At 42.2% G+C, this 13134-nt stretch overlaps 1 protein-coding gene across 1 annotated transcript; it reads right to left on the bottom strand.

Annotated features, from left to right (window-relative positions):
- Positions 1 to 1427: 1427 nt before the first annotated feature.
- lrit1a (leucine-rich repeat, immunoglobulin-like and transmembrane domains 1a) lies at positions 1428 to 10950 on the bottom strand. Its single transcript, XM_078531045.1, has 4 exons — positions 10819 to 10950; positions 8865 to 9337; positions 5258 to 5563; positions 1428 to 3092 (listed from the first exon to the last, which is right to left on the bottom strand). The coding sequence occupies exons 1-4, from the start codon at positions 10938 to 10940 to the stop codon at positions 2002 to 2004; spliced, it is 1992 nt and encodes a 663-aa protein (XP_078387171.1). The 5' UTR covers positions 10941 to 10950; the 3' UTR covers positions 1428 to 2001.
- Positions 10951 to 13134: the final 2184 nt, after the last annotated feature.

Genomic DNA, 13134 nt, shown 5'->3' on the forward strand with positions numbered 1-13134 from the left:
GATGGGTTGATAGTGCACCCTTTGTCTGTTGAGTGTAAAGGTCATAATGTGATTTGGCTCAATCCAGCCTATGATTGGTCAGAAATATTATTCAGGCGGGTCCAAGGATAGTTGGTGTGGAAAATGGAAAAAAAAACACATGGTTCAGGTAGGGTTGAGGCACAGTGTTGGAGAAGATTGGAAGGAGCTCTGCTCTGCTTCTGGCTGTGCTGTATATGACTGGAAATGCGTGATATTGACATTAGGAACCTGAAATGAAAAGTGTTTCATTTCCTTTTTTGTATCCATTCATGGGATGTGGGCTTTGCTGGCTGGGTCAGCATTTATTGCCCATCCCTAATTGCCCTTGAGAAGGTGGTGCTGAGCTGCCTTCTTGAACCGCTGCAGTCCATGTAGCATAGGTACACGCACAGTTCTGTTAGGAAGGGAGTTCCAGGATTTTGACCCAGTGACAGCGAAGGAACAGCGACATATTTCCAAGTCAGGATGGTGAGTGACTTGGAGGGGAACTTCCAGGGGTGGTGTTCCCAGCTATCTGCTGCCCTTGTCCTTCTAGATGGTAGTGGCCGTGGGTTTGGAAGGTGCTGTCTAAGGAGCCTTGGTGAATTCCTGCGGTGCATTTTGTAGATGGTACCCACTGCTGCTACTGTGCATCGGTGGTGGAGGGAGTGAATGTTTGTGGATGTGGTGCCAATCAAGCAGGCTGCTTTGTCCTGGATGATGTCAAGCTTCCTGAGTGTCGTGGGAGCTGCACTCATCCAGACAAGTGGGGAGTATTCCATCACACTCCTGCCTTGTGCCTTGTAGATGGTGGGCAGGCTTTGGGGAGTCAGGAAAAGAGTTACTCACCACAGGATTCTGAGCCTATGGCCTGTTCTTGTAGTCACAGTATTTATATGGCTAGTCCAGTTCAGTTTCAGGTCAATGGTAACCCCCAGGATGTTGATAGTGGGGGATTCAGTGATGGTAATGCCATTGAACATCAAGGGGCAATGGTTAGATTCTCTCTTGTTGGAGATGATCATTGCCTGGCACTTGTGAGGTGCAAATGTTACTTTCCGCTTGTCAGCCCAAGCCTGGATATTGTCCAGGTTGTGGACCACTTCAGTATCTGGGGAGTCACGAATGGTGCTGAACATTGTGCAATCATCAGCGAACATCCCCACTTTGGACCTAATGATGGAAGAAGGTCATTAATGAAGCATCTGAAGATGGTTGGGCCTAGGACACTATCCTGGGGAACTCCTGCAGTGATGTCCTGGAGATTACATCCTTGTTGATCTTAAAATAATAACTCAAAATACAGACTGTGTTGTGATATGAGATTTATAGTTGTACATTTCCACAGCCCATGGTGAAAGAGGTCATAATACTAACTGATACACGATTCTGAAAATTTCTTTGAAAATATATTGCCTCCATGAATAGTGTTGCCAACCTTCCAGGATTGGCCTGGAGTCTCCAGGAATTGAAGATCAATCTCCTGAACACTGCTGTGTGTGACCCTGGAGAAAAATCCATTGGGACATTAAAAGAGATTGTTTTACTTTGTCATTTTCTTTGAACATTTCTCTTTACCAGATACAGAAATATTAAAAATTGGGAAAAGAAAAGGCTGTTTGGCTGACAGTCAAGCATCGTCCAATTGGGTAATGAGTCTTTTTGCTTTCTAATTGCATAGGGTGGCAGTACGTCACAAGGATGGATGTGTTGGCCAAATAATGGCTGAATCATAGGGAAAATCATGTGAAAAACCTCTAGGAATACAATTAACAATTCACAGTTGGCAACCCTATTCACGAAGAGTCCAAGGAACACGGTTTGTTGCCTTAAACATTCTCCAAACATATCGGTTGTACTGAGGTGCTAGAGTATGGTGGTCAGATTAGTCTGGCCTATATGTTAGATTTTCAGGAGAAATGCTGGGGACCTTACTTTTTTTTCTAAATATATTACCAGTTTGATGAACAGGTTTGATTGATCCAAATTGATGTGGGTCAATCAGCAGAAATATTCATTCTGTTGAGTTTCATTATTTGTTGCTTCTTCAGAATCTAAACTGGACCTTGGTGACAGAAGTCTATTGGACTCATCTTTGTTGTGGCAGGTCAGGTACTCCCCTTCAGTGCCACTGGGCTTGGGCCCTGTTGACAGGCTTTCAAATGTAACATATGAGTCATTTTGGAAGCCCTCTTCTGGGGGCTTGATCAGGAACTTTCTGCAGCGCCTCTTCAAGGCCCCACAGCAGACAATGAGGGTGAGAGGGACCACAATCACACAGGCCACAGTGATCACCACCACGTTAATTAGTTTTTGTGTCCCACTCGCATGAGCCACCTCATCTGTGGAGAAAATCACACACTGCTCTTTCCTGGGCACGAGTCCTTTCGCACAAATGCAAACTATATATTTGGTCTGTGGCATTAATCCATCAATGGTGATTTTGGTCTTTCCAGGACCCACATTGATTCTACGCATGTCCCTTTCGCCAAAAATAGTATATAGAATACTAAAAATGGTGATATTTGTAGCCTTTGGGGATCTCCAAGCCAGAGAAACACTATGATAGGTACCCCCTATAACTCTTACACTTCTGACCAGGCAGTCTGGTTCCGGCTGTATTGAAGGACTAAATGTAATATTATTGGGATCGTTGGCGCTTCGCTTTTCCAATAAGCCACTAACTTCAGAAGGATTCATAGTCTGCGAAACGATCTCTGCTGCATCTTCATTTGGCTTAATCTGATGATTATGCACGAAAGAGTAATCTGTCCTACCTACAGCATAGGATCTCCTTGGTGACTTCTTTGGTGATATTGTGGTGGTAAGGGTACTTGCATACCTGGCCATCAGCTTCTGATTGTATGCTGCAGTATTTTGATTCCTCATTTTTCTGATGCACATTCTTTTGAATGTGCTTTTGATTGGTACCAAAGCAATGGCAGAGTTCACCACAAGAAGGGATATTGAAGCATCTATTGTACCCACCAAATTATTGGCTCTGCACAAATATTTACCAGAATCCTGACAGGATGCAGCTGATAGACTGAATGTAGACCACTTCAATCTCTCGTCAGTATTGTCCAGTATCACTGTAAAACACAATGAATGCAACATACCAGGTAATATTTGAGATAGGACAAAGCAGACGGCTTGATTAGCACCCCTATCCACCACCTGAAACATTCACTCCCCTCCACCATTGACACACAGTGCCAGCAGTGTGTACCGACTACAAGATGCACTACAGCGACTCACCAAGGCTCCTTTGACTGCACATTCCAAACCCGCAACCTCCACCACCTAGAAGGACAAGGGCAGCAGATGCAGGGGAGCATCGCCACCCGCAAGTTCCCCTCCAAGCCACACACCACCCTGGCTTGGAAATATAACACCGTTCCTTCACTGTCAAGGGTCTAACAGCACCGTGTGTACCTTCACCACATGGTCTAAAGCAGTTCAAGAAGGCAGAACACCTACACCTTCTCAAGGGCAATTAGGGATGGGCAATAAATGTTGGCCTAGCCAACAAAGCCCACATCTGATGAACAAATAAATAAAAATATAGGAGTTACTAGAACAGTGAGGTTTTTTTTTTAGTTAAAGTTAAAGCCATTCAAATGTGCCTATTGTTCTTCCTCATCTATCAGTTTTATATGTCGAAACCATTGACAAACCTTGTGACTCTCCCTTACAGATGCAAAACAATCTTAAAGAAAGAGAGAAAAAGACACACATTTCAAGACAGTTCTTCCGATTTGATGCCTAAAAATACAAGGTACAATGGTTCTTTAATTGACCTCGGAAATTTTCAAGAAGGTACAATTACTTAGATTTACCTCCTAAGACCACCTTCCGATAAGGAATTCTCGAACAGTGGTCTTAAAAAGGCAGGTCAAGCAGGCAGCTAAAAATAACAGACAGATGTATTTCACTTCACTGTACGTTGTATTGCACAACAGGATTGCACAACAAGGCCTTGATCTTTTGTCACAGCTTGCGGGTAAAATTTTTAGCTCAGTGGGCGGGCGGGCAGGCGCCTGACCCGACCGAATGAAAACTGACGCGCGATGACGTCGAGCTTGTGTCTCAATGCCATCGTTCACTTGCCTATTAAGGCCATTAAAGAGTTAATTAAAATAAATTTTTCGCTGCCCATCCAACCTTACGGTTGGCAGGCAGACGAAAAGGCCAAGCGGCCTTTGCACTTTTTTGGAAACCTCATCCGCGGGCGGGATGATGTTTCCAAAAGCAAATAAAAATCAAATAAAAACTTTATTTTTTCATTAATAACATGACCCTGCTCCCGTGACAGAGTCGCATGAGGGAACATGTTTCATAACATTTATAAAATCTTTAATTTAAAAAAAAATCAGTTCATCTCCCTGAGACAGTTCTCTGCCTCAGGGAGATTATGTAATGCACACTTGTGCACATGCGCGAAGTTTGCATTCGCCCTGCTCGCACTCCCGCTCACGTTTCACACTGAGTGGGCCTTAATTGGCCCGCCAGCGTAAAATTGCCTTCCTCGGTTGGCTTTCCGACTGGCACCCGCCCAATCCCGCACGCTAAGGGCAAAATTCTGCGTGTGTGTTTCATAAACTGTTGTGGGTAAATTATAGTGGGCAGTCTATTGATAATATTTTTAGGCAAGGAAAATAAGAGTTACTGAACCAAGCGGGTAATGGATTTGAGCTGCAATTCAGTCATGACCTAATTGAATGGCAGAACATGCTCGAGGGGTTGAATGCCTTACTCCTCTTCCTATGCTAAATTACAAGCCTTAATCCTGTTTAATTGGGTTAATCCAAGAAATATCAAAGTTTTATGGAAAGGAAAAGCCTATTAGGAATGCTAGAAGTAAACGTATGTGTCTCAGCAGTACTTTGACATAAACTTTTGAAGTAAAGCAATATTTACGGACATGTAAAACACATGGATTATGCAACACTTGATGGATGACTGGGTGTGGTTTTAAGACAGTATTTTATTGAGGTGATCATAAATTGTTGAACTACATGAGCAAACTTGAATGTTTTAAATCACAACCTACAATTAGATTATTCTCTTGTAGTCACAGTCACATTGCCCATATAGTTCACAAGATCTGTTCTTGATCTGTATTTACTCAGTAGGTGTGTTGACCTCCTCAGTGCATGTAAATAACAACTACTGCATATTGAAGCCTAATGTTTCTTAAGTATGCTGTAACCAGTTGGAAAATGACTTAATTTGTCTTCAGTGCCCAGACACCTACCTGTTCCATTCAGCAGGATATTATCCAGTCTACTCCAGCTGATGTCAGGGATGGGAACCCCTGTAGCCACACAATGCAGTGAGACAGAGCTCCCCGTGACTCTGGTCACTTTAGCTTCCGCAGCAAGAATAGTTGGACTCTGGCACTTTTTTAGCTCTATGCTGCTGAATAGAGATCCCGAGAGGTTTTCTGGCCCAGAGCACATTAATCCAGGGTCCATCAATGTTGTAGTTGGATTGTGCATCTTAACAAAATGAACTAGTTCTGACAATCTGCAGTCGCATTTCCAAGGATTGTTGTGTAGTCCTGTTGAAGGGAACATGTTTGCATATTTTGTTGAGATGAAAGGATTACAAAAATGTCATAGATCTGAACAGTTGGATATAATTTCTTCCATTTTAGAACATATGTATTTAAAATATACTCCATACACACTCTTTAATTCTGGATTCAGCCCCCAGACCACAGTTTCCAGGTCTTTTCTGAAGTGTTGATGTGAGCTATTAGCTTAGGGTATGGTTCCATAGATCTTGGTAGCCCAAGAAACCAACCAGTCATCAGGCAGTGAGCCATACTCTGGAGCGCATCACAGCCAACCACCATCATATCCTCATCTGACATGCAGATGTGTATTTTCCAGCACTGGAAAGTGATTAGGAGCAGGGACAAGTCTTAAACAGTAACCCTGCCTGATATTTGCCACACCAGGAATGGCAAACCCAGTTGTAGTGTCCCCATTGCCACACCACCTGAAAATGGCTAAATGAGCACATGTAATATATTAAACATATGGCTTTTCTGGTCTGTTGGATAAAATATTCTACACCCTATATAACACAATAGAAGGGTATTTCTGAGAAGGAAGTTGCACAACCCTGAATTCTAAGATGATTAAGAAAAAAGTAAAAATGACCTCTATATGCATTTAGCAACATCTATTCTTAAATACAGCAGAATTAATAAGTGATGCAACCAAAATGCTGCACGAAGATACAACCCGATGTTTGAAAACACATTGGGCAGAATTTTGTGCCTGCCGGGCGGGCGGGCGTGACCCAATCTCCGGCGGGCGGGCAGCCGATCCCCGCTGGAGAAGCGGCCCCGCCACCATTTTACGTGGGCGGGCCAATTAAAGGCCCACCCAGCGTGACGCCCAGCGGGAAGCGCTATGCGCTCCCTGTGCAGGCAGGGGGGTGGGGGGTGGGGATTCCCCAAACGCGGGAGTGCGCTCTTTCTCGCATGCGCACGAAAGAGTGCACATCTTCCTAAGGCTAAGTGCAGCCTCAGGGAGATCGCTTCCACTTTGAAAAAGATTAAAAATAGAAAAAAAAAAATTCCCTAACATGTCCCCCTCATGTGACATGAGTTGGGACATGTTCATAATTTACGCTATAACTTTATTAAACTTTTTAAAACCCTGCATGAAACCTCATCCCGCTGGTGGGTGAGGTTTCATGTTTCTTCTATTGCCCGCCGGGGCTCCTGGCCTGCCCGCCAACCTTAAGGTTGGACGGGCAGGCCCTTTAATTATTTTAATGATCCTGTCAATGGCCTCAATTGGCCATTGACAGGTTGGCGGGCGCGCAACTGATTTTGCTGCGCCCCTGCCTTCCTGAAAATTTAAATGGGGCGGGAAGACATCGGGGGTTCCGCCCAACGTCATCCCGCATCATTTTACGTGTCGGCAAGCGGGCCCCGCCCCCTGCTCACCGACGGCAAAATTCTGCCCATTGTGTTTAGTTGTTGACATTACAATATGACTTGATAAGGAGAAGGTATTGGACAGGCTGCCTATACTTAAAGAGGACAAGGCACCAGGATCAGATGAAATGCATCCAAGGATACTGACGGAGATGAGAGTGGAAATTGTGGAGGCATTGGCCATAATTTTTCAGTCTTCCTTAAATGCAGGGGTGGTTCCAGAGGACAGTAGAATTGCAAATGTTACACCCTTATTCAAAAAAAGGGTGTAAAGATAAGCCCAGCAACTACAGGCCAGTCAGTAGTGGGGAAATAATAATTCAGGACAAAATGAATAGTCACATGGACAAATTTGGGTTAATTAGAAAAACCAGCATGGATTTATTAAGGGAAAATGGTGTTTAATCAAATTGAAGTTTTTGAAGAGATAACAGAGACATATCATGAGGGCAATGCAGCTGATGTGGTGTACATGGACTTACAAAAGGCTTTTGAGACAGTGCCACACAACAGACTTGTGAGCAAAGTCATAACTCATGGAATAAAAGGGACAGTAGCAAAATGGAAATGAAGTTGGCTGAGTGACAGGAAACAGAGAGTAATGGGTAATGGGTGATTTTTGAGCTTGAGGAGGGTTTACAGTGGAGTTCCCAAGGGGTCAGTGTTGGGACCTTTGCTTTTTCTGATATATATTAATGAACTGGACCTTGATGTACAGGCCACAATTTCAAGGCTTGTGGATGATATAAAACTCGGTAGCATTGTGAACTGTGAGGAGGATAATGTAGAACTTCACAAGGACAAGAACTAGTTGGTGGAATGGGAAGACAGGTGGCAGATGAAGTTCAATGCAGAGGAATGTGAAGAGATTCATTTTGGTAGGAAGAACATGGAGAGACAATATACAATAAAAGACACAAGGGTGGTGGTGGGCGGGGGAGATGGGGGTTGCAGGAGCAGAGGGACCTGGTTGTATATGTGCATAAGTCATTGAAGGTGGCAGGACATGTTGAGAGATGGGCTAATAAAGCATACCATAGCCTAGGCTTTATTAATAGGGGCATGGAACAAGAGGCTATGTTGAATTTGTGTAGGACACTAGTTTGGCCTCAGCTGGAATATTGTGTCCAGTTCTGGATGCCGCACATTATGAAGGATGCGAAGGCATTGGAGAGAGTGCAGAAAAGATTCACAAGAATGGCTCCAAGGGTGAGGAGCTTCTGTTATGAAGATAGATTCGAGAAGTTAGGACTGTTTTCTTTGGAGAAAAGAAAGCTGAGAGGAGATTTGATAGAAGTTTACAAAATCATGAGGAGTCTGGACATAATAGATAGGGCACAGATTTAAAATAATTGGTAAAAGAAGCAAAAGCAACATGAGGAAAAACTTCATCAGGCAGTGAGTGATTAGGGTCTTGAATGCACTGCCTAAGAGTGTGGTGGAGAATGTTCTATTGAAGCATTCAAAAGGGAATTAGACTGTTATCTAAAATGGAAGAATGTGTAGGGTTATGGGCAGAGGGCAGGAGAATGACGCTAAGTGAATCATTTGGAGAGCTGGTGCAGAAACAATGGGCTGAATGGCCTCCTTCTGCACTGTAACATTTTTGAGTTTCTGTGATTTTAACCATGGCAGGCTAAGGTCAAGTGATTCAAAGTAACTAAGTTGAGGTGGCCATATGTCAGACAGACACTTGCTATGCTGAAAAGTGTGAACAAAGTGTGTAGCAGGAGAATAGCAAATTTCTGTTATATATGACACTTTCTCCAAAATTGTTAACTTAACAAGAAACTAATCACCAATCATTCAGCTAAAGATCTACATCTCATTAGAATAGAAAGACATTGATGGGTTTGTGTACAAATTATTCTACCAAACAATAGAAATGAGCTTTCTTTATGCCTACCTATGATTCGTTTTGGATTGTAGGTTGATGAAGTTGTATTGGCTGCCTTTGGAACAGTCAGCCATGTTGAGATCACTTTGGATGACAGCGTAGTCAGCCTGTTATCTGATAAATCCAGGTAGGTGATGTTCCTGAAATAAGTGGCTGCTTGGTTGGGGAATGATCGAAGGATGTTACCGTGTAAATCCAGGAGCCAGAGTTGTGGCAAATAGGAAAGGGCTTCCCATGGAAAAGTTGAAAGAGCATTGCCATCCAATCGAAGTTCCCTCAGTGCAATTAGGCCTTGCAAACTCTCCCCGTTGAAGCTGCTGATGGAGTTACAGGACAGCCAAAGGCATTCCAGACTAGAGACAGAAGAAAAGGCTCGCATGGAAACTTGTCTGATTAATGTTTTCTCAATCACCAGCTTTAAAGTTTCAGCTGGAATGTTGCTTGGAATCAGGGTCATTTCTGGGTTATTACAAAGCACAGTCCTGAAAGTGAAGAACATATTTGTTGGTTTAATTATTCTCTACAGGCTGCAAAATAATATAACATGCTGTTAAGATAAGAGAAGGCAACATGGCCACTTGTCTACTTGTTTGTTGCTCGAGTTTTCTCCCCTCATCTCTTGAAAACAGGGTCTGTAAATGCTACCAATTCTTCTGTATTATGTCCTTATAGTTATCCTCAAATTTTGACCTAGGCAGTGCTTGGCAGCAAGTTATGCTACTCTGAAGGGCAGGGATCATGAGAGCAAAGTCAGATCCAAGCTTCATCTGATCACCATATCAATACTTTTCCATTGCTGAAGTGGAAGGAGAAGGCCCCTGGCTGATTTAACCCTCCCTAACCCAGGATGCCAATTGTAATGCCCTGACTCCTGCCTTAGCTGAAATCTGGCCTTTGTCTTGCTTGGCCTCCGGCTTCACTACCAACTGAAGAACATTTGGCCCAAAAAGCCTCATTGTCTTTCAGGTGGCTCCTGTACTGCTCAAAGCAACACATGATACCAGGGGTAGAGAGGCGTCCCTTACACCGAGCATTACTGAGGCACAAATGAAAGGAAACATAAAGGTAGAATCATTTATTTCCATCATTTAGGAGTAATTATAGTAAACCTGATGTCACTTCAGGTGGAAAATGCCAGAAGCAGCAGAGACAAATGGGGAGCCAGTGGAGCGACTCCCAAAGAAGTTTTCACCACATTCCATTGGAGTTACTGCATCTTTGCACCCGAGTGAAAAATATAGCTTAATTTTATTTATTTTCTCTTTGATTTTCTCATTTACCATCAAGCATACTCCTGCATTTGTCAGTAACATGCACCATGGCCATGCAATCTAAATCCAAGTGCCTCAATGAAGGGATAAGGAGCCTTACTTTTAATCAGATAAGATGGAAAAGTCTCAACTAATCATTACGAGCTAACAGATGAGGCCAACAGCTGGGGATGAGTGGCTTCTGAACTTCCATCATGACAGAAGCACTGCATAATAATTTCCTGAATTGAATGTTATTTCAATATTTATCATGTTGTTTTATTTTACTAAAAGCTGTATAGATGAGGTGCAAAGAAAATTGTATTGAAAAAGCAAAATGCAATGGTAAATATTAAATATTCTGCATTGGATTTAGGAAACTGAAACACAGCAAAGTTGTCTTCAATGCTTTTTCAGCACTGTAAAATATTTACAAAAATACGCAATGATATTCTACAATTTACAACGGTACAAAATGCATATACATTGATATTACCCCAGATACCAAATCATCAAATATAGTCACTTAAAACTGATTAAAAGAACACAACCAAAATGAATCACTGCAAGTAAATAAGTTGAACATTGGAGATGATAAATGGATGCGTGGAACTTCAGAAAAGAGAACTTCCACTGTATAAATATCCAGTCTGAGTTTTCAAAGGATGATATGTTCCTCCTAAACTAAGACCAAACTTGAAATGCTGAGATACCTTGCCTTGAGTTCATCACTGTGACTCTGGAAGGTGCAGGTGCATTGGAAAGGACACAAGCAGAATGTTAGAGCCAGACATCCAAAACACATAAAGCAAAGCAACCAGGTGTTGGGTGACATTTTCTCTGCTCCTCACAGTACTCGAGATCGGAAGGTCTGTTCTGCTTAACTCGACTTCAGCAGCATCTCTCGTCTTTGTGGCTCACAATCCCAAAGTCCTCAGCTGCTACAGTGAATCCAGAGATAAAAAGGATAGAAAAGGATTAAGGAGGGCTTTTTAGTTATTTTCACTTAGGTGCTTATTGCATTCTGCAATCGTGAGAATGACATGTAGTCTGGGCACAATAGGGAAATATACTGAGAGAACTAACATGCAAGGGTGTAAATTGTCCCAGCTTCTCTTCAAATGCATAAATATTTATATGTGTAGATGAGATTAAATGCAGGGTAACATTTTATGGTGCTTATGTAGGAGAGTGGGATTAGGTGGTCCAGTTGGAACAGAACGCTAACGTAGAGTTGATGAGCCAATGGTCTGTTTCTGTGTTATACCATTTTATGACTCTGAAACAAAAGCAATACATTAAATAGTTAAATGTCAAATATTTAATTTTGAGCACTGCTCATTACCTGTTAAAAGGCAAAGGCAGTTAAACTTCCATGAAACCAAAGGTAAATGCTGTGTGCAGTATGGTTTACATTTAGTCATATTCAAGTCTGTTATTACCCTTCACTACAGCAACATACAAGTCCAATCCAACAGTGACACAATGCTCAAGCTGTGCTTGAGTAATATACTTGAGGTGAAACCTAATGGAGGAAAAGACCTCTGGGGGTACGTGTAAATGGGGGACCATTTAAAAGGCAAATTCACCTCAAAGTAAGTGCATTTTAAAAGGCCTTTTAAAAGTCCTTCTTGCAGTGCCATTTTGTTCCTATCTGGCAATTAGGCTTTCATGAGCCTTAGTTTAGTCCTTTATTTTGCCACAGGCCTCAAAGGCAACAAGGGCTGGGCAATATATGCTGGCCAGAGACAACATCATCCTAAAAATGAATAAGAGAGATAAAAATGCCCTTAACTGGCAAGAATGTTTTCCACCAGGAAGCCTTCAAGGTGACTTGTTCGAAGGAAAAATGGGCAAGTAGCAAGAGGCCAAGAAGGTCAGTCTTTCTGATGGGTGCTCTGTGCTCTCCTGTCCCCACCTACACCTCAACAATTGCAAAGAAGTAGAAAACCTCACCAGGCAGACATTTGTAAGAGGTTCCTCTTTCCAGTGATGTCTGCACCAGCGGAAATCACAGTGGCAGCACAATGAGGTGCTAGAAGGTTCTTCAGCAGCCCTCCACAGCATAGTATTGCATGAAAGAAGGCATGCCACATGATTAGGAACCAGTGTTGCATATTTTCCCACACCTATCAAAGTGCTACAAAGCATCTCTGTGGGCCCTGCCAAACTCTAACTATGGTAACCTGCTGTCTCAGCATCTATTTGTTTACATCCCTAGATCTTTCTAATCCTTCACATATGGTAGCATCTTCCCAATGAGTGTATACTTTATTTCCTTAGTCTTCCTTCAGTGATATGCATCACTTCTTTACATTAAGTTTTACCTTCCACATCAGGTCATTCTACAAACCTACGCTTGTCCTCTTGAAATCCTTTACTGAGCTCATCGCTTTTTAACAAACTGTAGACTTTTGTGTCAAGCAACAAATGTTAATAGCGTGTTCCTAATGCCCAAGTACAAATCACTATCTGTTTTAAACAGCTTAGTTTTGTCTCCTATGAACCACATTTTACTTTTTGCTTTGGTTAACTTCCAAAGTAACTACTTTCACCAGCTTACCACATCTACTAAATACAGTAAAACTCCATATTGTTCACTAAAATTTCTTTGCTCCTTCAATTAGCTCCAAAACAAGTCTTGTTCCAATCTAGTTTGTCCTCTCTGACTTTATGTCATGTGCCTATTGATTTTACTCTGGATCTCATCCTTTGCAGAATGATTAGTGAATTTTTTTGTTCAGCAACAGCCTGCAGTTTCCATTACTTAATTGTGAGTGTACCTGGTATAAAGTGTGTTAAAGGAATGCATCAGTTTTATAAGTATGGCACAGACTCTAGTCACAAATGACATCTCAAGTTATGATTTCCTTAATCTAACACATTGCGTAGCCATATCTGAAAATCCAAACCAAATGATGAGTTCACATCCTTCACCATCTGCTATTTTGCAATTTATAGAAAGCATACTTATTTTAATAAAATCTGACCTCACTGAGATATAGTGTAGATGGATTATCTCATTCACA

This window comes from Cetorhinus maximus, chromosome 27, assembly GCF_964194155.1.
Source record: "Cetorhinus maximus chromosome 27, sCetMax3.hap1.1, whole genome shotgun sequence".
NCBI classification, from domain to species: domain Eukaryota; kingdom Metazoa; phylum Chordata; class Chondrichthyes; order Lamniformes; family Cetorhinidae; genus Cetorhinus; species Cetorhinus maximus.

Coding starts and splice junctions, on each gene's coding strand:
- lrit1a (XM_078531045.1), bottom strand. CDS start 10,940: ATGTCACCCAACACCTGGTTGCTTTGCTTTATGTGTTTTGGATGTCTG. Junction 5,564..8,864: donor CAATCCAAAACGAATCATAG/GTAGGCATAAAG, acceptor TCCCTTCAACAG/GACTACACAACAATCCTTGG. Junction 3,093..5,257: donor TATCCTGCTGAATGGAACAG/GTAGGTGTCTGG, acceptor TGTGTTTTACAG/TGATACTGGACAATACTGAC.